This window comes from Xiphophorus couchianus, chromosome 7 (genome assembly GCF_001444195.1).
Source record: "Xiphophorus couchianus chromosome 7, X_couchianus-1.0, whole genome shotgun sequence".
NCBI classification, from domain to species: Eukaryota; Metazoa; Chordata; class Actinopteri; order Cyprinodontiformes; family Poeciliidae; genus Xiphophorus; species Xiphophorus couchianus.
Genome location: NC_040234.1, coordinates 26,038,203 through 26,065,775, shown reverse-complemented (window position 1 = coordinate 26,065,775; position 27,573 = coordinate 26,038,203). Strand labels below are relative to the sequence as shown.

The 27,573-nt window shown below is 40.1% G+C and overlaps 1 protein-coding gene across 3 annotated transcripts; it reads left to right on the top strand.

Moving 5' to 3' along the window:
* The first annotated feature begins 3,007 nt into the window (after nucleotides 1-3,007).
* On the top strand, nucleotides 3,008-27,573 carry pdxdc1 (pyridoxal-dependent decarboxylase domain containing 1). 3 transcript variants are annotated; one of them, XM_028024168.1, is made up of 24 exons: nucleotides 3,008-3,046; nucleotides 6,473-6,569; nucleotides 6,677-6,745; nucleotides 7,794-7,886; nucleotides 7,955-8,101; nucleotides 9,025-9,214; nucleotides 10,905-10,973; nucleotides 11,058-11,136; nucleotides 11,274-11,358; nucleotides 12,625-12,673; nucleotides 14,072-14,173; nucleotides 14,256-14,381; nucleotides 14,748-14,798; nucleotides 15,640-15,684; nucleotides 17,944-18,004; nucleotides 19,331-19,401; nucleotides 20,038-20,143; nucleotides 20,249-20,423; nucleotides 21,617-21,735; nucleotides 21,821-21,942; nucleotides 22,682-22,774; nucleotides 22,889-22,985; nucleotides 24,665-24,763; nucleotides 26,971-27,573. In XM_028024168.1, exons 1-24 carry the CDS (start codon nucleotides 3,034-3,036, stop codon nucleotides 27,234-27,236), a joined length of 2,424 nt encoding a protein of 807 aa, XP_027879969.1. In that variant the 5' UTR covers nucleotides 3,008-3,033; the 3' UTR covers nucleotides 27,237-27,573. The 3 variants fall into 3 exon arrangements, with proteins under 3 accessions (XP_027879969.1, XP_027879971.1, XP_027879970.1); XM_028024169.1 differs by lacking the exon at nucleotides 3,008-3,046 and adding an exon at nucleotides 3,719-4,032; XM_028024170.1 differs by lacking the exon at nucleotides 15,640-15,684 and having other exon boundaries at nucleotides 3,010-3,046; nucleotides 26,971-27,236.

Below are 27,573 nucleotides of genomic sequence, written 5' to 3'. Positions count from 1 at the left end.
CAACAAATAAGTTTTAACAGTAACTGAATATTTTATACATTAACTTGGCCTCCACACCCACACTGAGGCTAAAATGAAGCATTTGTGTCCTTGGTGCACCAATCACTTCAGCTTATCTCTGTGCCATTTGATCTAAATTACCCTGGAATGCAGTTCACAAATTCTTCACCTGACAGTCTGCCACACACATCAAGCCCAGTGTAAGAAGATTCCTTCAGGCCAGTCAGAGCACGCATGAACACACACACACACACACACACACACACACACGCACACACACACACACACACACACACACACACACAAACCTACGCACACTGACAAACACACTCAATTGTTGTCTCACTCACCTGACACTTTTATGTAAACACAAATGCACCACTGGGAACTATCAAGCCCATCACAAGCAGAGATTAGGGATGAGTGAGACAGCAGGTTAGATGGACAGAAGAGCTAACTGAACACCCACAGTCAGCAGCAACATGCAGCCACTGTAAGATCTCTGTTTGTAAGATTCCTTCTCACACGCTCTCCTAATGGTAGCGAGGGTCAGGGGCCTCTCATTAGTCCTGTAGCTCTGAGCCAGACAGGATTAATGTCATAGTAGCTTTCCCTCATCCGTGTGACTCGTAGATATGGATCTGTGTGCTGTGTGTGTCACGGAAGGTGATAGAAACGAAAGGGGTGGAAGAAATGTACGACAGCGTATTAGGACCAGTGTAGATAGATTTTTTTTTAAATAAAAAGGAGTGCATTTCTGCCAAAAAGCTCTGAATTTTTGAGATTTATCTCAGAAATATTCTAGAAAAAATGTAGAAATTTCAGAGTTTTAAAAGCCAAACATGTTAGACTTTTAGAAGCCAAGCGTTCTGTGAATAACAGGCTAACAAGTTAACCTTTAATAATAAGTCATTGATTAATTTCAAATTAATAAAACAAAAAATCCCAATGTGACATGAATGTAACATGTAACGCAACACATAATAGAAATGTAGTGGAGTAGAAAATACAGATTCTGAATGTAAAAAGTAGTGGAGTACAAGTCAAAAGTACCCATCATTAAATCTACTGTACTTAAGTCAAGAACAAATACATGAAACATGTATTTAAGTACAGCCAAGAAGTTCTCTTGCTTCCCTACATTCCATCACTGGTGTTTATACTGAACCTCAACACTAATCGACTTTGAAGCAAAGTTATGATTGGAGCAATTTGATAAGAACCACTGCGACAGACCGGCGCCCGAAATGTCTGGAGATAGGCAACAGCACCCCTCCTGGACAAGGGTGTACAGAAAATGGATGGATGGATGATCCATCCGCTGAATGGGGAGCTTCTGTTCAAAATGCAGCAGGGATCAATGCAAGGACCAATAAGAGTGTGAGAGTAGGCACAGTGCATCTGATTACATCATGTAAAAAATATAGCCATTCTCCTCTCTTCTCCCTCTGGCCAATACTGAGACTGTAAAGTATGTTTTTATTTCTTGCTGTTTAGACTACTGTAACACTGTAACACCGGCTTTCTGGTTTCCCTAAAAACAATCTGTTCAGCTTTCACCTGTTACAAAACTCTGCTGCTCCTGTGCTAACCAAGACCAGAAGACAAACTCATCTGTTTTAAAATCATTGCACTTGTTCCCTGTGCAATGAGGGAATCAGGAAGCTTAAAATTAGAACTGATTTTAAGTTTCTTTCAGTGGTTTTTAAATGTCTTAGTGATCTTCCGCCATCCTTTCCCGCAGAGCTGCTATTAACTTAGACACTGATCTGGACCCTGCGCTCATCTGGCACCGGACGAGCGCCTCAAGACTCCTGAACTGGATCATCATCAAGTCTGAGAAAAGAATTGTTGGATGTCCTCTTGCTTCCTTCTTGGACATCACTGACATGCGTGTTTTGTCCGAGGCAAAAAATCTTTACTAGAGATGTCATCCATCCTGGTTCTCATCTGTTTGAACTGCTGCCTCCTGGTAGATAGTACAAGTCTATCACTAGCAGGATTTTAAGGAGTTTTAAACAGTTCCTGATTGGGGTTTCAAAGTAGGTTGACTTTTTATTAGATTGGCGTATGATTTGATTTTTCCCTTTTGTCTTGTTTTCATGCTTTTTTTTTCTTTTTTTTTTACATATGTACCCATTTTGATTCACTGTGAATCTCTTTGTGCTGTAGGCTCAATGGCAAAAACAGAAAGGCTTTTGACTTTTTAAAGCATTTTTTTTTATCTCTGTTCAGTTGCTACATTTTTCAAATATTTGTGTGTTTTTCCATGTTTTCTTTTTATTTTGGTTGGGGATATTTATTTATTTCAAACAGGCAAGAAACAAAAACAGAAAAAAAATAAGCCAAATAATTATCCCCATTGACATGCCATTTTACATTATTTCAAAAGGAGCAGGTACAGGTAGAAGATACAAGCTCTTATGTATATTCTTGTGGGTTTATCTGTACAGCCCTTTGAGCTGCTTTTAGCGTGAAGGGTGCTTTATAAATAACATTGACTGATTGGTCGGTTGATTGATTTCGCAGCAATTTTTGCCTAAGGACACGCTGTCAGTGAGAGGCTGGAATCCACAGCTTGACCCTAGTTTCTAACTGAAAACTGTCTGCCGTTCACATGATTTACATCCTCATAACATAAGGTTCATGTAGTGAAGACTTGGAATCAGATTGCTTAAAGGGAAGAAGCCAAACAGGAGGAGACAGTCTAATGATCTGGGCAATGTGTGCGAAGGAGACCTTGTGTTCAGCCATTTCTGTGGTTGATATTAATTCAATAACGTCTTCCACTCACGTATCTTCATTATTAAAAGTACTTATCTTTTAGACAGCAACACACTAAGTTTGGATTTGAGTTATTACTGTGACACGTAGAGACTTGAGAAAAACTGTTACATCCCAATCATTAAGCAACAATGCTCCCTGGTTGTGGCTTATTGGAGTGTTTTTTCTCCCTGTGGTCTATTCCAAGTCCCTTTTTTAAACACATACAGCTTCAGACAAGTACGGAGCCCAGAGAGCCCATCTGATGACATGGGAGAAAAAGGTTAGTAGCCACGAGTTTCTATAATTAAGTTGTTCTCATAAAATGTCACCAGAAGACAGGCTCCGTAGACAAGAGATTTATTCCTAAATATTTCTTGGTCTCACTATATCAGTTCATTCCACTGTATTCAGTTTCTTATTTTATGCTTACATTTGATTCTTTATGCATTTTTCAGAGATTTTGTTTTAATGTCCTCCTCAGCTTATCTCATGTTTGTTAGTCTCCTTCCAATTTGTTGCATTAAAGTTCTAGGTTAGATATTCATCACACGTAATGATGACTTAATGACATATTTCTTTAAGTCTCTCAATGTGATCAGTAGTCTTCAAAAACCAAGGTTTTCTTTACCTTCAAGTTGAAGATAAAGTTGAAGGGTTCAACTTCATTTTACTGAACTAAATTATCCTTAAAACTCGGTTCCGAGTACTCTGATTCTCATTTGATTCTCATACTTCCTAAATCCCATAAACATATGTTCCAGTTTCCTCAACACTACACAGTTTAGCAAGGTTCCAGTGACTCAGAATTATTTCTTGTCTCCTTATGTCCTCAGCATTACTCTGAATATTGTATCAATGTTTGGCTTTTCATACATTATCCCACTAAAAGTGCTACTGTTGTCTGGTTATAGTTGCAGTTCCGTGTTCTATGTTAAGCTTTAGTAACATATGCTGTGTGATTATCAGCTGCCGCCAGCTGACCAATCCTGCGCAGCGGGGCGTGACGTCAGCGCTGCCAGCGTGGAATGCACGTCGTTCGGCAGGTCCAGGAAGTAAACTGTCCGGTTCGGCCAGTGGTTAACAGAAATCTCATACGGAGACAGGTTATTTAATTCGCAATAAATTCAAAACTGGCGACTTAATTTTTTTTCTACGGGCTTTCCCGGAGACTTCTGCAGGGGCTCCCTCGCGTTACCTAGCAGCGAATTCTCTGCGTCCCTTTTCACGGAGCGCAGGTGTCAAGCTGTCAGCTGTGGACTGCTAAAGGTAAGGAGCGTGCGCTGTGGAAAGCTAGGAATATGATGTGGGGTTTGTTTCAGCTGGGATAGCGCGCTGCTGGTTCCGTATGTCCGAACCCCAGCTCATACCGAGGGTCTGAAGGAGAGTTAGCCGCTGACTGGGCTTCTCTCAGCCAGCGGAGCTCCGCTGCTGAACCGCTCCGAGTTCCTCCTGAGGAGTGAATGACTGTGGGGATGATAATACACGGCTGCTCTCCTTAATATTCTGGGTCAGATATTCAACCAACTTCCAAAACTGAGTTGGTGTTGCTCATTTAATTCGTCATATATACAACTTTTAGTCAATGTTCAAACTTATTTGCCTTACCTGATAAAGTATACGTACCTTTAGAACCTTTTTCCATATTAGAACCAAAAATGTAATTGTATTTAATCAAAAATGTTAAATATTTGTTTTAAGAAAAGAAATATTCAAGCTGCAAGCCTGCAGGTTGGCCTCTAGCAGCATTCCTGATCTAGGTCAGAACGTCTTTTCCTGTTCTTACAAAAAAAAGGTGAATCTCCATCTCAAGCCGAAGTACTGATTGTTGTTTTTTCTCAGGATTTCGCTGACCAACTTTATCTCTCATAAAAAGAGCCCCCCCCACAGCATGATGCAGCCACCACCATGGCTTAGCATACCACTGGACATGTACAATTGTGTTTTGTGACCAAAACACTGTTTTCTCACATTTGGTGTGTCCTTAACATGACTCATAGCAAATAGAAATATGACTCTTTGTTATTTATAGGTATATGGAACTTTTGGCCAACTATTATTTGTTATTGCACTTTATGAGATTTCACTTGTACTATCTGCACTTTTTGCTTATGCGAAAGAATAGAAGCAGAGTAGAGTAGAATAGAAACAACCTTTATTGTCCCGCAAAAGGGAAATTCAGGTGTAACAGCATTGTGATGCCTGAATATAATTTTGGTATTTTAACAATGACAATAAAAGTATAATTTTTTTATATTATATATTGACTAACAGTTGTCTAGTCAAACAGGTTCTTCCACCTTTGCTGTGGATCTTTGCAGCTTCCTCAGGGCTTCTTTGCTGCTTCTCAGATCAACGCTCTCCTCAGGCCTTTTGTCACTGCAGGGCACAGCCCCCTTTGGCCCGGCCCTATTGTTCTCCGGCCCTGGTTGTGTTTGCATTGAGCAGAGAGCTGCTTCAGAAGTGGGCGGGGCTCAAATAAATCCCTCTTGGAGTCTACTGAAGCAATCTCCTCACACTTTTTCTTTTGTTCCTCCTGTATCAGCGAAGAAACTGAGGAACAAATGAATAAAAAAAAACATCTGAGTATTATCCTGATTTCAGCTCAGCCAAAACTTTGGCTGAAGTGGACCTTGTCATTCCAGTCTGGCACAAAGTGCAGATTCATCCTCCAGATCAACACGAAAACCTGAGACAATTGATGAAGCACCAGCAGGTGGACATAATTTAAGGGCAATCGTTAAATTTTATTATTTATGCATCGCTACTCAGACCACAGTCAGTAGTTTTTGTCACTAGTTGCGTTTCCATTACAAGTGTGTGCAAATCTTTGTCCATATTCTGCCATTGTTGAAAAAACACAATTTTGCAATTGTGGTGCTTCCATTAAGTAATAAATTAAATTAAAATCACGTGAATACGTTTGTTCATGTAGTAAGTCATTAACAATCATTTCAGCGATGGATGTAAATAGGTAGATAGATTCATAATTCAGCCATGTTGCTAGCGATCATTATCTGTCAACCAATCAGAGGAGACTTTGGTGACTTATTCAGATGTTGGAGCAACAAGCACTCCCAACAACTACCTGGGAGCAGCTACAGTTTTGTGAAAATTGTAATCAGTGAATTTGCAGAAGAGTTATAGATTCAACACGCTGGAATGACACACAACATTTTCTGACCTGTGCGATGCTGTGAGAGCTCTGGTGGAGCCAGCTGCACACTGTCTGAAAAATAAAAACAAACCTGCGTCATCCTACTTCCTGTTGTCTTCCTATACTGGTGATGTTATTTTCACCAGTAGTAACATCCGGTTGTCGATCACATGACTCATGATGCAAAAAAGTGTTTCCATTGCAGTTTTCCAAAAGACATTTATTTTGATACAGTTGAGAAACCACCTCACCCTATTACAAAAACATGAGCTTTTCTGAAATCGGCATGTTTCTGTTAAGCATATTTATTTTCGTAATTTCAATTAGTGCAATTCTAAAGTTAATCGAAAGGCAGCTACAGTGGAGAGAAAGTTTCAGGTATATGAGACTACCTTTAAAAACATTTGTTAGCGGTCTGAAAGGAGCACAAATATAAATGCATGCCACACTTTTTCGAAGATGCGTGAATTTCCTTTCATTTCACAGTTATACGCTACTTTATGTTGGTCCATTGTGTGCTTCATGTGTGAATTCTTCTTAACTCTCCTTCAGGAAGCAAAGCCTCTTCCTTGATCATGGTAGATGCTGCTCTGGCTCAGGTGGGAAAGAACCTGAGTGAAGCCATGAGGATCCTTGGAGATGGACAGATGTAGGGTTCAACATCATCTTTTCATAATAAGGAAGAAGGGGGCGAGAATTTCAATAGCGTACTTACTGAAGGATTCATGGTGTGTGTGTGTGTGTGTGTGTGTTTAGGGAGCCAGACGCAGGAACGGAAAGCCGACGTTTCAGTAGAACCAGTATCCCCGGACCTCTACAGGGAGAGTAAGACACTTACACACACAGATGTTACATCTTTCTATTTTCACATGCACTTTGCATTGACTTCCATTCATTTTTTATTGATTTCAGTTGCCTGACCCTAAAACCTAACCATTACCAGTACAGACCTAACCATAACCAAAACTCAATTCAAACCGTAGTCCTAAATCTAACCCCTGACCCAAAAGCAGCTTTTTCCCTTGTGGGGTCCAGCAACACACACACACACACACGCACACACACACACACACACACACACAGAGCTAGTCCAGTTCAGGTTTTATTTCAGCTCAGTCCTTGTGTGTGTTTCATTCTTCAGGGTTTCCTGCAGGTATCTATCTACTCTCCCGGATGCTGTTTTAAAAACCTGTTTGTATTGTTGTGTTTAAAGAGGACTGTGTGTTTAAAGAATGATTTTTTATCAAGACAATATTTTGCTGGAACAGAAATATAATCTTTAACAAGCTGTGACATATTAACAGTTTCTCAGGATGCAAAACATGATAAAAATCCCCACAATTACTATTGAAATCCACTGAACCACAAGATGCTTTTACTATCTCTAGAGTACAACTCTACATCGGAATGTTTTAGAATAGAAAAGCATGGTGTTATTGGATGTATCTAAACAAGAGCAAATTTCAGATTTAACAGAAATCTCTTAAATAAATGGTAAATGGCTCGTACTTACATAGAGCTTTCTCAATTCCAGACCACAAAGCACTCCACACTACATTCAGTCATTCACCCACACACACATATTGGCACATTGATGGTGGTGAGCTGCTTTATAGTAGCCACAGCTGCACTGGGGCAGTCTGACAGAGGCCATCCCTCTGTCCACCAGCAGCAGCAGGCAAGGTGAAGTGTTGCCTACAATGTTCTGCATTAGTCATGTTTGATGACTGAGATGATGTCCGTTTACCCTCTAAGGTTTTACAGCACCTGAATGTTCCGCTGGTAATAAACTGGCTTCATGTTATGCGGCAACTGTGGCTCACCGGATACAACAGTTACAAAGCTGTGAGTTCAAGTTGTGTTTCATCTGCAGTGGCCAGGATGTAACCACAGTACTGCACCTTGTTCACCACCTCATCCATGAAGAGGAAGATGAGGAGGATGAGAGGGACAAGGCCAGCCAGCCGTAAGCAGAACTGACCACTGATTGAAGCTTAGTGGTGCACAGATGTTCATGTGTGCTGTGCCCAGCAGGATCCAGAATGTGGGGGAACAGGGTCACATGGCCTTGCTGGGCCACAGTCTGGCAGCGTACATCTCCGTGTTGGACAGAGAGCGGCTCCGGAAGCTAACCACTCGGATTCTGTCTGACACCACGCTGTGGCTCTGCAGGATCTTCAGGTAAACCCTGCAGCACCCTCCGTCATTTAGGCAACATTCAGGTTTGATGGAAAGCCTTAAAAAGGTCTTTGTCAAGTGTTAGACAGGTACAATATCAGCATCCCAACTCCTGATACCTTGTGAAAGTAGTCGTACTTCAAATACTTGTTCACATTTTCTCACATTACATTTGCAATTACATTGTATTTTATACGTATTGCATGTAATAGTGCAGAGGTATGTATCAATCTGCTCCAGTGATGCATGTGAATCTTTGAACCCACCACAATTACACTTCATAATTTTGGTCAGATATTTAAAGCAGAGTTATTATTATTATTATTATTATTATTATTATTATTATTATTATTATTATTATTATTATTCATTTATAAATATATTAAAGAGGCTGTATGATGTGAATTCAACTTTTTTGGCCTTTTCATGCATGTATGCATGTTTGTGAAATCCTTTAATCTCCATGGCAACCACTCAGCTGTGCAAAATACCCACGTGGACCTAGCCACACCTTTGGGGTGCAGCTGCAGTTTCCAAGCTTCTGCGTCACAGAGTAGCCCTCTCCCATAACTAACTTTCTTCCTTTCTTTCTTTTCAAAATTCTATATTAAGTTTGATCATTTTTGGAAGTGTCTTAAGTTTTTTAAACATGTCTCTGTGTAATGTAACAAAATTTAAAAAAGATAATTTGCTATAAATATTTCTGCAAGACACCACATTCCATGGCACTCAGAGCTTGTAATGCTTTTTTTTTTTTTTGTAATTTTGAAGAATTGCCTGAAATTATATATTTAGACTAATCCCGTATCTTCAGCTTGTCAAAAATAGTTTGCATCATAGCAATCTGGGTTCACAGATGCAGTTTATGAGCCTGGTTAATGTTTCTCAGTGATCACATCTACATCCATCACCTGACTGCCCCACAGGTATGACAATGGCTCCGCCTATTTCCATGAAGATGACAGGGATGGCCTTGTAAAGGTCTGTCGGCTTGCCATCAACGCCCGTTATGAGGAATATACAACTGAAGGCTATGCTGTCTTAAGCTCCAGACAGCCAGTTATCTACCAAAGCGCCTCCTGCAGGCCTGGCCTGGGACAACACCTATGCAACCAGGTGGGTGGAATCCATGTAGAAACAAATAGAGTAGAAATAAGTGGTCTGCGAGACATTGTACTACAGTGATGTTGTTTAAGCCACAGTTCTTCTGTCTACAACCACCTGCACTGGGTCAAAGGTCATCCTAGAACAGAGCTAGGTCCTTGACCAGGTGCTGGTTGCACTGGTGCCAGCGCAACCAGCTGAGTGCCACCAGCTGAGTGCTGAGTCCACCGTCTGTCCTTTGAGTCGTCCTCACCTGTGAAGAGGCCAGCTATGGCAGAGTCATCAGAGAACTTCTGAAGTAGGGAAACGTCTGGAGTGTAGAGGGGGTAGAGGAATGGTGCCAGCACAGTTCACCGTGGGACCCCATACTGCAGACTCAGTCCTACTAATATTTGGATAAAGCGTCCCTTAACGGTCCTTCATGGAAACATCAAAAGGTGTTTAGTTTCCAACAAGAGGCTTTGTGTTGTCCTGGTAGAACACAAACTATCGAAGTTTCAACCTTCCAAATGGTTGAGGTTAAATTCAGAATGCAGGTTGTTTGTCTTTACTGCCCCACAATATGGATGGTTTTCTAAGAAAACACCTCCTTCATTACCACTCTGTGGAAGACTTCATGAGTTTCTCTCTTTCTTGGAGCATTTTGCTCTGGACCCTGTGAACCAGGCTGTGCCATTTAGATGCATCTCCTCCTCTCAGCTACAGTTTCCAAACTTCCAAGCTTTCACCTCTCCCTCCCTCAGCTCCTTCAGACTAACCAGCAGCAATTAGCAAACACTTGGTGGAACTGGGCATCTACTGATCTTGTTATAGGAGCCACTTCTCAGTGCAACGCTGGTAACATTTTTATTAAAGGCTTAATCGAGGAGTGATATGGTGATGACTTCCTGAAGGCGAAGTTTCAGAAAAAGCAGGAGTTCTTAAAGAGACTTTAGCCCAATTTCAAGTAGTTAAATTAAAATGTCAAATTTCTTTTAAGTCATATTTGATAGATACAGGATTTTTATGAGAAGTGAAAGTAAGACAGTGTCTTGATAATGTATAAAATGGAACTATATGCCTGCAAAATACATAATGCTGTCCTTTAAGGCTGGATTCTGAGACACTTGCTTCTGACTATATTTAAAATGTAACTTGAAGTGCTTTCATGTTGATCTCTGGACTTATGCTACACAGTTGTTTTTCCTCCAGCTAGACTCCTTGATATCGCTGCATGTTCTCAAATGAGGATTTAAAATCACTTTTGTTGGAGAGTTCCACACAAAATGACCTGCTGGTGAGAAGCCTGTGGTTTTAAATGAGACAGAATAAGGATATATAACAGTCATATGATTCCAATCATCATGCTAATCTGCAACATAACAGCTGGGAAAACAGCCATTAATTTAAAATGGCCCAGACAAAGTCTAGACTTCAATTGAAATGAAGTGGTGGGACCAATAATTGTCCCAGCAATAATTGTCAGCCCAGGATAAAAGGGCGTAGACAGTTTATTGTTTATTATGAGGATGTGGTGTAAATGTCAGCTCACTGTTCTGTCTTCATAATGTTGCTTTTCACATGACTGCACATATGTGAGGCTAACTAAACCTCTGGGAGTACCGTGATTCAAACAGTGACTCAATCATTTCTTAATGTCTAATTTTAAAGTCAAAAACTATGAAAAGACTAAGAAAACATGATTTTCCTTTGTCTCTAATAGCTTGGCTTGCCTCTGTCCAGCCTGTGCACAGTGCCATGTAACACCATCTTTGGATCCCAGCACCAAATGGTAGGAGGAAACAGATGGAGCAGCATCCACCTCAAATGGCTCAGTGAATATAAATGTGATAAGAAAAATACTTTTGACTTCCAGGATGTTGCCCTGTTGGACAAGTTGATCAAAGAGGACACAGACGCTGGGAAGCTTCCTTTGCTGCTGATCGCCAACGCAGGTGAAGATCAGACTGTTCCAAAATATTTATATCCACGTGTATGACACCAGGAATTCTGCAACAGTTGTTTGGAATTTTTTTTAAAACTGACGATGAATTAATAATGCAGTTTTGTTTCTGCTGATTCTCCCTCTCAGGGACCCCTGAAGCAGGTCATACAGACAAACTGAGTCGCCTTAAGGAGCTGTGCGACCAGCATGGTATATGGTTTCATGTGGAGGGGTAAGTCAGCGCTGAAATACCTCATCAACATTTAGGAATTACCTAAAATGAATGAAAGGTCATTTATTTTGAACAAGAAAACAAAAAATGAAATAGAAAATAAAAATGAGTAAAGGAAAAAACAAGATGTGACAGATCTCTTAATTTTTGTCATAACATTAAATTTACTCCAAAAATCTAAAGGCTTATTTATATAATGTTGAACAATGTTCAAGTGCTTTAGCTGTTTTGTAATATTTTTGTGACTTCTGTATGAGAAATATACACTGCTCAAAAAAATAAAGGGAACACTCAAATAACACACCCTAGATCTGAATGAAAGAAATATTCTCATTGAATACTTTGTTCTGTACAAAGTTCCATTTGCACAACAGCAGGTGAAATTGATTGTCAATCAGTGTTGCTTCCTAAGTGGACAGTTTGATTTCACAGAAGTTTGATGTACTTGGAGTTATATTGTGTTGTTTAAGTGTTCCCTTTATTTTTTTGAGCAGTATATATAAAATGTACTTACTAATGCTTTTCCCATTAGAAATATAAATAGGCATTTATGCTAAAAGAAACATAATAGAAAAAGTTTGATGTTAAATTTCTTTTTTTTTCTTTTTAATGACTTAAGTTGGCAGCTGTTTATCTCTGTTCATATAGTCCACTCCATTATTTTTCACTCCAAATGTGTTAGGTGGAGTTTCTTCTCCTCATTCTGAGCTGGAAAAGCTTAATATTGGGAAATAATTTGCTAAAGTTACTTTTACTTTTGTGTTCAAAATAGTAAAGATGCCCAAATTTACTACATAAATGACATAATCAATGAGATAAATGTAGGAAGTAAATAACCGGGTGTTAAACTTCTGTATGGATGGAACAGGAAGTGCTTTGATTTTGATCTTTTTAGCTGGAAATGTCTTTGTAATGTAGCAGCTAGCTTAGCAGCAAGAGATGTTGAAGGAATGTTAATGTTTATTTTTCCTAAATGGTCTAAAGTCATTCAATTCAGCATTCAGTTTGAGAGACATTCATGTTGTCATTCTTAAGAAGCTACAGCTAACAGGGACAAATTTCTTCGAGCCGTTAGCATCCTGTAATAATTCACCAACATAACTGGCCATTAATATGAAAACGAATCCGAGTTCGCTTAATTTTATGGGGGGGTGAAATTTAATTTTAACAGGAATTGCACATGTTAATCATCCTAAGTTATTTGATTGCACAACTTTGTTTTCCCAAACGAACTTAATAATGTGGTTTTGTTTTTTTTCCCTTTAGGGTCAACCTTGCCACCCTGGCTCTGGCCCAGGTCACCTCTGCTGTCATGGTAATCTCATTTAAATAACACCCACCTCTGTGTTTTCCCAGTTCATCCTTAACAAGAACCAAGTTCAATCATGGTTAAAATTAATTGACTCATGTTCATAGAGCATCACCAGGTGCAGCTCTAAGTTGAACTAGTTCTCCTTAAATGATTATATTTCACCTGGAAGGAGGCTTAAAAATATCAAAACCATAATTATTCTCAAATTAATGTATTATTTGTGTCATTACCCTCTATCTTTTTTTTATTCTCTTTTGTTTCTTTGCTCACATAGACTGTATCTTGTAATGGCTGCATTTTCCAACAGCTAGTCTTATTCCCATTTTAATTCTTTTATCAACTATATCACATCACATGTCAAATTCATGGTCTGGGGGACAATTTTGGCTCACCGTAAGTTTCTATGTGGCCCTCTATTCTCTAGGAGGATAGAGGTCTTAGCATTGTCAGTCACAATCTCATGTGGTGTTGCTCCTCCTTCCTCCCCCTGCCTCCTCTTGTTTTCTGCTATGCTGCAGCTAGCATAGCTTGTTATGAATGCCCAGGTCAGTTAGCACAGCCACCAATGTCAGTGGACAAATGGTTTTCCTGTAATGGTAAGTTGTTTTTCCATTATAGCACACTTAGCAGTGCATTCATGAGGTTAATTGACAACGCTAAGCCCCTCCTCCTGGCTCTTATTGGTTGTTTTCTTTTGGATGGGAGTGGTGCATTTCTTCAGACGGCAGTAGCAACTCAGGGAGGAGTTGGAAGAGATACATCTTTTCTCAGATTATCTGTCTGATATTAAACTGTCATGACATGGTGACAGTTTTAACTAATATGGAAAAAACGTCTTTATGAAAAACCTGTTTGTTACATATTGCAGCTTTATGGCCATGTGATCTTGATGTGGCACTGAAATGAAAATGAGTTTGTCACCCCTGAACTACATTGTCTGTCTACCCATTAGATACAGTATGTAGCACTTTTTGATTGCAATGTGACAAAATGCAGAGTAAATCATTTGGCAGATGCTGTATGTTTGAATAAACCCTCAGAAGAGCCGGATGTAGCAGGGAAGACACATCCAGACATAATTAAAGTTAATTTTTTACCTGTGCACAGTGCAAGACAGCATCTTAGGAGTTTTATACCTGCCAGTATACTGACTGATATTCTCCTGCACTAGTAAAAGTGATGATGATAATAATAATAATAATTATAATATAATAATAATAATGTATTTTATTTGACAGCGCCTTTCAAAACACCCAAGGACACTTTACAACATTAAAAACATAAATTAAACTGTAAAGAAATGGCTACAAGGCAGAAAACCACAAAATAACTACACAGTAAAAAGGCTAACTTGAACAGATGAGTTTTGAGTTAGATTGTAATCGGTGTGTTTTTCCACAGGGAGCCACCAGAAGCGACAGCATGACGCTGACACCTGGTCGCTGGCTCGGGCTGCCTGCAGTCACTGCTGTCACCCTCTACAGACACGAAGACCCGGCCCTGGTAGGCTCACGCCGCTCTCATTCAGACGGTAGAGGGAGCTGTGGTGAAGGAGCCTGATCTCTCTGTGTGTTGATGTGCTCAGTCCCTGGCAGCTGGTCTGACCTCCAGCCAGCCTGTGGAGAAGCTGCGGGCGCTGCCTCTGTGGCTCTCTCTCCAGTACCTGGGCCACAACGGGATTGTTCAGAAGATCAGACACGCCGCAGCTTTGGTGAGAATGACTTTTTCTGAAACCACAGTTAGAAGAATGACTGTTTTTAGACAGTATGTATTTGAATAATTTCTAAGATGCAAATGAAGAACAGCACAGGTTTATCTGTTCTCCTTAATAAAGAGATGATAAAGAAAGAGGAAAAAGTATGACTGGAAAAATATTTTTCCTGTTTTTTCGGTAGGAGGGTTCTTATTGGTTAATGAACAGGCGTTCTTTAAACAAAAAACATGGAGTATGTTAGCAGGAGAATGCTCGCACACAGTCAATGAAACGTATCGATGCCTTTATGATATTCAGAAGTATTTTCAGAAACAAAAGTTATTTACTAAATGTTGCACTTTAATTTGTTTTTCTCCCTTGCAGAGTCAGCACCTCCTGCTGAAGCTGAAATCTGTGACCTGCATCAGAACTTCGGTATGTCTCCTCTAAGGCTCTAGGGTTGAAAATCAATTATTGAAATAATCTTCAACTAATTTAGTAATTGGTAAATCATTAACTGGAGTATACAGACTCTAAATAATGATGTTTTTGCAGTAATTAAGCCAAAACTGCACTTTGCATTTAAGATTAAAAAAAGCTCTTTTTTTCTGTAAATATTTTCTACCCAGAACTTTTCAAGTAGCATAGTTTTAGCTACACCTGGTTAAAATGATATCTATAAAAAATGTCTATATTAATAACCTTTTCCTATCCAATTATTAACTGGTTAATCCAAAAATCAGCCCTATTTTATCATAAATGAACCCAAGGGAGTGCTAAATTTTAATAACTGCTGTGCACTGACTCTGAAATATGTGACATGCAGAAGGATCACGCTCATGAACACGATGGGTTAGATCAAAACATACCCATATGGAATACTGGTCCAGTCAAAGAAAAGACTTAAATATAAGTCTTTACTTATATTTAAGTAAATACTTACTTAACCCTACAAACCTAGGGTTAAGTTTGTAGTTTGAAGGTGATAAAAAAATCAGAAAATGTGTTACAGTTTGAATAAAGAAACATAAAATCTGTAAAACAAAATGACACCTTAACTTTAACAACATGGCCCAGTGTGCGTTTGCTTACATGCTCATGGATGACATAAAAAATAAACTATTGCTTTACATTCATACTAGGATTTAACTGCATTTGTTGTTATGTTCTGTTTGTTGCCATTGTTTACAGGAACATAAAGGATCAGAGTTTCTCCATATATTAATAAGCAGTATATTGCAACATGTTCAAAAACAAAATCCACTTGTGTTTGTAGGACGGGCTTGAGAAACGGATCTCTCTCACTGAGGCACTAAAAATGGTAGTTTGTTAGATTTTACGGATTCTAAATCAGTCTTTGGGTTCAGAGCTGACTTTAAAACTTGCTCACTAGCATTTCCTAAAAGCAACTATTCAGTCCTTCCAGGATGTTGGGACGTTTTTGGTGATTGTTGTGGTCTGAAATTGTAGATTTTGTGACACCTTTATCAAAATATTGTGGTCAAAGTTGCATTTAAAAAAAATAAAGTTTAAATAGCTGCACATAACCTTCCCAGGTTATGTGGGTTTTTAACATAGTTAATATTTAAAGTGCAAATTACATTTTCAAGTACCTTTTTTAAGTAGCACCTTAATGCAAATCAAATCCTGACCTGAGGAGTTGTGGTGTTAACCACAAGTTGACATGAAGCGTTTACACAGTAGAAGCAAATCCTACAGAACATCTCAAAATGGGTTTTGCTACAAAAAATACGGCAAACGTTACAGCTTATTCATGTTACACAGGATTTCATTTTGCGACTTCGTCTTTCAAGAGACGTTGTGAAACAGGAAGTTAAATTAGAAGGGAACTGAGGGGATTGGTTCAAATTCATTTGCAGCGGTTGGTCAGAAACCAACAGAAAAGAAGGAAATACAGAAAACCTTAGTGACTGGTCAGATTTGCGGAAAATTTCCAATGACTTGTGAAAATTGCGACTGATGAGTGGATTTGCACTAAGTTGCGATCGCAACTTCCAGGAGGGACTGACTAGCTTACCACAAGCTGAGACGTGACGAAGCCAAGACGCGGTGAACACAGTGTAGGGGAACCCAGTCCTAATCCAGCGACTGGAGCTCAGCAGAACCTATTAGAACCGTCAGCAGGTCAAGGAATCTGCAGTTTAACCGTCTCAGTCAGGTGTGTGAGAGGCTTCCTGTGTATCGTAGTCAGTACGGGTTACCTTGGTTCCAGGGCGCGGTGTCGCAGATCCCACCTATCTCTGGGGCTTCTCTGCGGGACATTCTGGACTCTCTGATACTCTCTATTGTAGGTGGAACCAAGCCTCTGCCTCTTACCCCCACCTCCCCTCATCCTTTTTCATTCTATCAGTTCTGGTCCATTTTCTCTCATCTTCATCAGCTCAATGAAATGTTCTCTCCAATTGCTGATGGATTCTTCATTTCTTCCTGATTTCTTGGTTTCACCCAGGCTTGTGTTTGAGAGACTCCTCACAGTCTCTTGTTGTCTCTGAAAGAAAAACAAGGTCATGAAGAACTGTTCATTGTGAAATGTGGTGTGGCGATCTGATACTGTCTACTGTGGAGCAAATAGTATTACAAATTGATCTATTACACAGAGCTTTAGTTATGTTGAGAATATTTTGTCCAATCAGCTAATTCTTTTTTATACAAATGCGGTTTACCTCAGACATGCACTGTGAATGCTGCAATCAGGAGCGGATGACTGAACTATGATGCTCAGTTAAAATAGTTCCCCCTTGAGTTTAAGGAATGTTTTTATGGCAAAGTTAGTTTTTTCCACAAAATACACAAACAGCAGGCTTATCTAAAATTACTAAAATAATCATTAGCTGCTGCCCTAGTTGAAATGGATATTAAAACCATTTATGATTTATTTCTAAAACACTTTTAAAAACAACTAAAACTGAACAAGTCTACAGTGGTTAATAATTATACTAAAATATAGTACAGAAAATAACAGATAAGAAGCATAACATACAGACTTACTGTGCAAATAAAACATATTTTGTGAGAGTTACGATTAACCAGATCAAAAGCCAAGGAAGAATAAAATCTTTAAAAAGATGAAAAGCCCTCTGGAGTTGAGGAGCAGCCACCTCAGATGCTCTGTTATCTTCAGTCTTCAGCCTAGATCAGGGACTTTCAGCTGAAATCCAGCAATCATGAGAGGCGTGGGATGCCAGACTATGAAGACATTTAAAACTGAAGTCATGGAGAGCTTAGTTAGCTTATTTATGACAGTTAGTGATCAGATCTTACTTTGAGGAGCTAATCCATCTATGCAGCTGTGATTTCAGAGTTGTAGGTTTGACTTTAGCTTGATACGCTTCATTTCACTCTGAGCCAAAGGCTTGATCCACCACCAACATACAGAGCAGTGTGACATTTCAAACACTGTATGGGACATTTACTTACAACTGTCATGCAGTCGGTGTTTACTCGAGCTGCAGCACATCGCACCTTTTCAACTAACATGTCTTGCATGATAACGAGAAGGTGTTGTGGTATTAGAACATGTGTTTCCAGAGCCTGATCCATATTCTTGTGTGTTCAACAGGTGGAAGATGAACAAAACTCTCCTGTCGTGCTGTTTAAGTTTTCCCAGGAATCGAATGCTGGTAAAGTTGTCGCATTCTGCACAACATGTCACTTCAGCTGACAGTAGTCAGAGGGCCCAGTGGTGCCGCTGCATGGCAGCTGTGCAGTAGCTTGCCATCATCAAATCAAGTCAACTTTACTTGCATAGCACATTTTAGCAACAAGGCAGTTCGGCGTCCTTTACATCATGACAACCACATAAAGTCACCAACTTTGAAAACAAGTAATAGACATTACATTTTGTCAGATGCCATCATCACAATCATCAATACACAATACAATACATCAAATATGTCGATGAATGTTTCATTTACTGCTAATCAAAAGCAGCTCTAAACAGGTGAGTTTTTAGTCTAGATATAAAGGAACTCAGTGTTTCAGCTGTTTTGCAGTTTTCTGGAAGTTTGTTCCAGATTTGTGGTGCATAGAAGCTGAATGCTGCGTCTCCATGTTTGGCATTGTTTTTGGGGATGCAGAGCAGAACCAGAACCAGAAGATCTGAAAGGTCTCGTAGATCTGTAATGTATTTTGGTGCCATAAGCCCTGAGTGAATGTAGTGTGATGCACTCTGGGGTTTTGATCAATTGCTCTACAAGTATACATCCTTTACACCTAACAAGAAAGATCTTCTGAAATGGTGGGGCTCCATGCCTGAGTGTACGGAATGTCCAGTGGGCGCCTTTCATAAAACGATGCATCAAAACTCGGCTACACCTTTTCCCCAAAAGTCAGTATGAAGTAGCTGCCAAATGTACCTTTTTGGTTAAAAAATCATTGCCTTATCAATAACAACCTGTCGAGTTCACCGCCACCAAACATCCATAGGACATGTTGTGAGAGTCCAGGTTCCCACGGTCAAACACCTTCCACTTGTGCTAACACAAAGACCTGGTTGATGGTGTTAGGGAGTCCAATGAGATCTACTTTCAGCTTCTCCTCAGCTTTGAGTAGGTTTATCACCATCCATTCACCACATCAACAGGAACTTACTTTCCTTTTTTACTCATATGAAAGAGAATCATCTAGAGCAGCAGAGGTTGTAGACTGTTCAGAGCAGACAAACTGCCAGCAATATCCTCCAATGAACTTTTCAGAGTTTTGGCAAGTCAAGGGAGACTGGAAGCAATTCTGAGATGGTCCCAAAAGTGTCTTACTGACTGATGGAAATATGAGAAATCAGTTTTTACATTTATTTGAACATGTTTTCATAAGCTAACCACCAGATGGTGCTGTTTAGTAATGAATCAGAATTCAAATTCTAAATGTTTGAATGGTGACTTGACCCAATTTGATGAAAGCATTGTAATAATTTCATATCCTTTGTTTCCTCATCTGTTGTGTGTAAGGAGGCAGTGGGGGGTCTGTGGACGGTTTGTGTGCTGGAGAGAAGGAGGTGCTGGATACCTTCAACGGATGGGTGAGTTTTTCCTTGTAGTTTTAGAAACGCCAGGGTTAAAGGTCATGATATGAGAAAGAAAAAAAATTTAAACTTTGTGTGTCCTGCATTAACGATAGAGAAGAAATCGGTAACAATATATGTCGTGATAGACTCAATATCAATAGATAATGCATCTGATATAATATTCAATAATTTCACTGAACTCTGATCCAGACCTGCACAGCATTCTGGGAAATGCATTCAGAGAAAAGGCGTTAGCCGTTCAACCTCTCTTGGCGAATTAAACAAGATTGGTGGCATCAACTCGCTCACTCACTCTTTGGTTACCTAGCAACAACCTGTTGAGTTACTGGCTCTGTAGCAGTTTAAGGTTTTGTCACCATGACTCATAACTGCTTAAAAATGATAAATTGCCGCGTAGAGTTAAGGTCATATTTCAGATATTAAAAACAAAAAAATCAATCAATAGTTATCTATATCGTCTGATATGAAACGTTTACATCATCCAGTCAAAACTGCTCATTTTAGGGCATCATATAAAGAATGAAGATTTTTCCGAGCTTCTTACCACCACATATTTTACCACACATCTACAGTATGAATGTTTTTAGCGACCTAACCAGCGCAGAATATTCTGTACTGGTCTGAATGCAGATGGGTGAGCAGCTTGCTCAGCTGGTTCCCTCTAGTGGCGTGGATGTGGTGGAGCTGGAAGATGAAGGGACCTGTGTGCGTTTCAGCCCCCTCCTCACAGCTGCAGGTAACATGAACACCTATGCATCGCTGAGATGACATTGCTTTTAGGCATCTACTCTAAGTGCTAGAAGAGTGCGGAAATGAAAACTTTTCTGGCTTTTCCCACCAGTGCTGGAAACCCAGCAGGAGGATGTTGATGAGGTGGTGCAGAAACTCCTGGAGCTGGTGCCGATGATGTCAGCCACAATGAACTTAAGACAGGACTTCAGGGAGGAGACCCACCGCCACGCACCGTCACTCACATACATAGAGGAGCTGAGCTGGCCTGGTCTGGGAGCCGTTCGGTAAGCTGTCTGGGCTGCTGGGTTCTGCTTCACTCAGTTTAATCTTTAATCTTTTATCCTGTTGATAAAAGATTAAGTTTGATCAACAGGATCTTTACAAAGCCACATGAAATATCAATCCATGCATCCATCAATCAGTCCATTTTATTATTTACTTATTTAGTTAGTTACATTTTTAAATTAATTCTAATTAATACATTTTAATTTATTTTAATTAATTGTTCATTTATTTATTTTACCAAATTGCTGTCAAACCGAGAAAATAAGAGGGTGTTCCAGTGACTGACCAGTTGTTCAGGCATTCCTCTCAGGTTTTCCTCGTTTTAGTTAAAGACGTTACCCCAGACTAGCTGCTGTCATAGCAACCTAAAGGAGCATTGTCTTTTAATTGTCTTTTGTCAAGTTATGAAAAGCTAACTGGACTCTATCAGGTTCTTAAGTTATTTGCATCTAACCCCCAAGCTTACAAACACATTTTTGTGAAACAATTCCACAATGTTAATTTTTTTTCCACCAAGCATTTCCTTTCTGACTTCCTCTGTGCTTCATGAAAAATAATTATTAACATGATGAAGAGAAAACATCAGGAGCGACCTTAAAAAAACCCAAAAAACATTTAACACAGCTGTCGGTCTTCCTAGGAGTGAACCTTCCAGCACTTTCCGCCAACGTCAGAGTGTTCCATATTAAGAAAAATGACAAAAACCCAAAGAGGTCGAAACTCTGAAAGCTTTAGTTAACTTGTTCAGTGTTAAAATCATAGAAAAACCACTGGATGAGTATGGCTCATTTACAAGAGGGCAGAACAAAGACTGAAAAAATATGGCAGCAGAGCAAAGAGTAGATTTGTAAAGTATAGGAGCTGTGGAATCTGCTGAGTGGTTGAATGTATTTGCTTTTAGATGTAAGTCATTTTAGAAGATGATAAACACTGCATTTTATTATCGTGATATTGATGGGTGAACTTCTTTTAAACACAAGCTTTTTATTGGTAGTCTGATCAGCCTGTATGTAAATAAAGAGGCTGTAGAAACCCAGACCATCTGCTGAATGATGCTATGCAATAAAAGTGGCTTGTTCTTCATTTACTATCGTCCACTCGGTCAGACAGGCTCAGTGAAAACAAACAGGTATGGAGGTGAAAAAGCAAGTTTGGACATTTTGCACCTTTCTGAGCATGTGATGATGTCCAGGTATGAATCCCAGGCTGAAGGAGCAGATGAGAGCAGGAGGAAACAGGAGCAGAAGAAAGTCAACGATGCACTGCTGACGAAACTACAAGAGCTTGACACAGACATCGTTTTCTCCACTGGTAGGTTCCTCAACATCTGTGCCCCAATCTGGTACATTGTGTTTTATATTTAATCTTTTTCCTTTCTCCTTTTATCCTATATCAGGCCCTGAGTTTGTGATGGAAGAAAACTGCATCTTTGTGGGCATGGTGACAGATGATGTTGATGTGTCAGAGCTGGTGGACACAATATCTACACTGGGAAGAGACATAGAGGAAAGCGGAAGGGTAACTGCTCTGTTCGTTCTATGGGATACATGAAGGCAGATGGATGATGTTTTCCTACCTGGTTGTCCAGTAGCCTCAGTTTAATTGGGGACCAAAGCTATAACATGTATTACATTTATAGCTGGTGCAGTTTGCTTTCACACTGCAGAGTCAAATGAAAAACCTGTGGGGGCACTACACCAAGTAGAAGGAAACAACACAGAAACTAGAGAAGCACTGATCCATGTTTTTCACTTCTGATACAGATAACTGATATCTAAGATTCAGTATCGGCCAGAGGTTTGGTATTGGACAGAAAAACAGAATTGACTCAAAGCATTTAGTTTTTTAAACACAGACATAAATGTACTGAATTACAATTTTTTTATCACTCTGTACCAGTTCAGCTCACTCAAACACACCAGTAGCTTCAGCGCCTTGGTCAAACATGTAAAAACAGCACAACTTTCATTTGTTCAGTTAGTGTAATTAGAAGTAGAGCAGCCAATGGAAAATAAATAATAAAAAACTGAAGCTAACAAATACAACAGGTTGACTACGTTGGTCAAAAATGTAAAATAAACTGCAGCAAACCCTCTTTCAAATGATCCAGAAAGTGCAATTAGGAATTTTAAATATAATGTTAAATAAATAATAAGGCATGGTGTCACTCAGAGCACAAAGCATTTAATTGGACTGAATTTAGTGCCTCGTGTTGTTTTCTACAGCCCTTCAATAGTTGTGATTCTGTCCTCTGCAGATACTGGAGAACATGACAGAGCGTGTGAGGAAGGGCATCCTGGAGGCAGAGCTGCAGCTGCAGAAGGCCAACGAGGACAAACTCCTGGAGGAGGTGTGTGTGCTTGTGTTAACAGAACAGATGTGCTCAATGCAGCTGCTAAGGCTCTCCACATGTCCTCTTCATTTGTTGCATTGTCGCCACTAACTCTGAATCTGTGTGTTCTAGGGGATGCTGAGACAGCTTCCTGTGGTCGGCTCTGTGCTGAATTGGTTTTCTCCAGTTGAAAGCTCCATAAAGGGAAGGACTTTTAACCTGGCAGCAGGTACTTTACTGACTGCAGACATGTTCTGGAGCAGGGTGCTCAATACGTCGATGGTGACTGTAGAGTGGGTAGACCGTATGACATAAAATAAATAGACGTCGGCCTGTCGTTCATCCCATCAGTTGATTGATATACAGGGCCACATTACCTGTTGGTGGCCATAATGTTTCCTTTACTTGTTTGCCAACTGACATTATAATCAAAAAGAAAAAGAAGCTAGTTTTGCTGCGTTAGGTGCAGCAGAACTAGCTAGTTAACGTGTTACCTCCAATTTTTAGCCCTCGTTTTTTTTTCTTAAGCTTAAGAAATGGTCAATAATAAGTGAGAGAGCTGGACAGAGTAAGAAGACATAAAGGTATCACTTTCATACAGAATTAAACATACAAAGAATGCTCAATGTATTTATAAATAAATGTATGCTTTAGGGTTTTTGTGAAATGTATGTTCTTCAATTTTGTAGAAGGAAGATCATTTGGACTTGGTCATTTTATAAATAGATTGCATGCTGAAAAAGTGTGGTCACCCCTGTTCTGGAGACTGAGTGTGTGTGAATGAGAGAGACATCAGAAAGGGGAAAAGCAGAGATGCTGAAGGTGGACGGACCAGGAGGAGAGCAGAGGCAGGGCACAATGGAGTAACTGCCCTCGTCGATTGTGTCCTTGGGCAAGACACTTCACTCACCATGTCTGCTGCCGCTGGTCAGAGGACCCAGCAGGTGGCGCCAGTGCATGGCAGCCTGGCCACTGTCAGTCTGCCTCAGGGCAGCTGTGGCTACATCCCAGTAGGTCACCACCATCAGTGTGAATGTGTGTATGTTGATTGCCTGAATGTAGTGTGAAGCCCCTTAGTGTCATTTGGACTTGATAGAGCGATATACAAGTACAGAATATTTACCATTTAGGTTTTACAAAGTGTTCACAGAGAGAGTGCCACACCTTCCTGCAGATGGCTTCCTCTGACCATGACGTGGCATTTTCCATCCAGAAGTTTTTAGCCATTTGACAATCTTCATAGTGAAGAATAATGAAAAAGTGACATAATTCCTCACCACTTCGTATGAACATACTGGATAAGCGTTCCCTACTAATGCCTGCAGATATAAAAGACAAATAGTGGAAACAAAGCATTTCTGTCTGAGTGTCTTTCTTTATAAAAACACAGCCACAGATGCCACATGCCTCGCAGAGCTCTGTATCGAAATGCACAGCAGACCTTGGCTCCACTTGCAGTGTTTTTGAAGTGCACAATCTTCATTTGGCGAACCTTGAACACAGTGAAGCTCATGTAAGGATCGGTTTTCCATGGATTTCAGTAAAAAACAAAATGAGTCAAAATATTTGCCTTCAATGAAGATGGGGTCAGTTGAATCTCTCTTTCATTTTTGTACTTTCCTCTTTATTGTGGTGCTTTCAGCACATGCATACAATCCAGTACCGTTGGCGTGGCGATGTCAGACCCAGAACCTTCCATGTAGTTACAAGACGGAGGCCGACAGACAGCTGACTCGTTTTATTTATGGGTAGATGGACAGATGGCTATTTTTTTTAGAAGACTACCATGTGGATGTAGCAAAAGTATGTTATTGTGGTAGTCTTCAATAAAGTAGAGCCTTACTGTAAAGGTTTTTGATGTGATTGTTTGGACAGCAGACATTTTGATTTAACCTCTTTGGTCCTCAGGTTCTCTGGATTCCACAGACGTGACTTACTCCACCAAAGTCCAGGCAGGCAGGACGTCCCTCCAAGACACCCCCACCCTTTCAGCTAAGAGACTGTCAGGTAGGTCACTTGCTGTTATGTACCACTTTTATGAAACAACTGAATTTTTTTGTTTTTTGGAACAGTAAATTAATGTTCAAATGTCTGCTTCAAGACACATATAGAAAGACTTTTTCTAAAAGATAAAGATCCATCTTCCTAAAACTCTATTGGTCAAAAAAGGACAGGTTTTCATACAACTTTACATCTGTCTGGAGGCATACACAGTGTCTTCTGTTCTACTACAAACAGTACAACAGTCTTAAAAAAAGCATTGGACAAGAACAGGAGCAAATGTATGTTTAATGTCTTGCAATTTAAAACCTTTGCATATTTTCTTGCGTTATAATTACAAACTTAAGTTTGTTTTATTGAGATTTTATGTGACTGACCAACACAAAGATGGTAAATAAAGCCGACGTTGCCCCAGAAACAGTAAAAAGAGCCCACCTGTCTTTGAGTTAGTCTGAGGAGAAGTGCAGCTGCTGTGTGAAGAGAACAACAGAGAACAAACAGCATCACAGAAGTTTTATTCACCAAGTCTGTGGACACAAACAAATAACAAAATAAAAACAAAATAAGTTCCACTTTGCTTTCAAGTAAGACATTTAAGACCTAAATAGAACAGGTGAGGGGGGGACAGGTTTTTCAAAGATTTGGTTCATCTGACAGTGCAGTGTGAAAAAGAACCAGCTGAAAATGGAACAAATGTTGTAGCTTTGGTCTGGCAGACCATCAGGTGTGAAATCACCCTAAGCTCATTAGGAAAAGTGATACGATCCAGTGCCATGGACCTTACCAGAGGGGCCGCTTTTCATTGGCTGATGCCCATTCTACGTGATCACGTGCGTGGCCGTCTCACAAACACACTTAGCTTCCCGTTAGCTAAGTACAGCATAATGGCAGAACTGATACAACTTCTACACCTTGAAGCCTGTCTGCTACACAGTCTTACGTTAACTAAACAGATCAATATGCAATGTGTCTGTATCTGACATACACTAAAGATTTTATTTTAGCAGAAAAGGCTTTGGACTAAACTGTTACTCCTGTTAGCCACGTTAGCACCAAGTACAGCCAGTCAATCAACCATCGCTGTGTTCAGGGAAGCGCTGATTAATAATCGAGAAATAAATATCAAGCCTGGAAACTTGATATCATAACGGACTGAATGTTATGTTTTTACATAATCTTTGCTCGTCTTGTGGGGCGCAGGCGGTTGCCACGGTAACAGGTGTGCTTAAACTACAACGAGAGAGAGAGAGTAAAAAGGTAGGAGTGATTTTGAGTTGATCACCTGTTCAGGTTATTTTACCTTTATTTCCCTTTGCTGTGGCGATTTACAGCCGCTGTAGTTTCTAAACGTTGGACTAATTACCTCGTTCGTTTGTGAGTTTACGTCATTCACAACAAACATCAAAAAGAACAAATATATTTCATAAAATTTTAACAAACAAATGGCTTCTACCGCGGTAATTATGTGAAATTAAATTAATTATATCCCAGCTTCAGAAGATTTGCCTTTACCTTTACAGAGCTCTTTGGTTCCTCCTATCAGTCTGTAGCTTCTCATATTGAGGTCAAAGTTCAGATCTACCATAACTGACTGACACCTGCTGGCCTCAGGTTTGCAACCAGCTTGTGACTGAGAAACCAGTAACCTCCTCCCAGATGATGACATGAACTTGTTAGTTCCTCTGTCCATTTAGTAGCTGATATATTGTGAAAATCCAGTAGAAATGATTCACTAATCCAGTCATGTTTACATAGAAACAACGCGCTGCGAGGCTTTGCTTGTGAGACTTGCGGTCACGTGGGTCGGTTGTGGGCGGAGCTTGGTAAGGTCCATTCCTGCTGTCCCTCTTTGTGTTGTCAGCTGGTTTTCATTGTGTGCTTCACAGATAATAAAAGCCAGTCATTGTTCATGACTTTCATGTGTACAGTGAATATTGACCTGGAAAATTACCACAGAAATCTATAATTTCTCATTTTGTACTATTCATTTCTTTATCTTTGTATATTATATATATACACATAACCTGCATCTTAACTCGAGTCGAGCAAATCTCAATCTCGTTGTAATCTGTTGATGACAATGACAAATAAATCTTATCTTAATTAGCTTCAAGTGCCAAGTTTAAGGATTCCATTTTTTTTAGAAAACTTTTTGTTTTAAGGAAACATCCTGTTCGTTCTCTGATGACGTCAACACATGATTCCTGTCACAGGTCAGAGGTTATTTCGGCGCCCAGGTGCGGGTTCTGACTCGATGAGTGAGACCAGCTCCGTCGGACCAGCTGACGAGTCATCCAGAGCGGAGAGCTTCACTGTGAGCCCCAACATCCACCCTTTCATGTCCATGTCTCCACCCGAGACAGTGGAGCATGTCGAGGCCTGCTTCAGACCACCAGGTCTCCATGGGAACCCAGAGCAGGTAGAGGCTGAGCAGGAGAGGCAGCCTGAAGGCCAAGAGGTGGATCTGAGTGGGAGATAGGTCCACTGCATGTCCATGTGTCCTCCATCCGTCCTGCACACACAGCCAGTCTAACATGTGCTAAACTGAGACACTTGGAGTCCAGTCTCTGCAGAAGGCCACCTGGACAGCTTTTATCTCTCATTTCAATGTTTCAGGATGCCAAAACAACCCAACCAGTCCCTCTGTGTGACTCACTGTGAACTCAGATCAGTGCATTTCTACCAGTCTTCCTCTTTTCTGCCTTTACCTCTCTGTTGGTAAAGACACTTGGTGGCTTTTGGGTTGGAGATGTAGGCTCATCACACATGGAACTGTTTCGAAGACTTTCCAATAAACACCCCAGATGACATGTTTA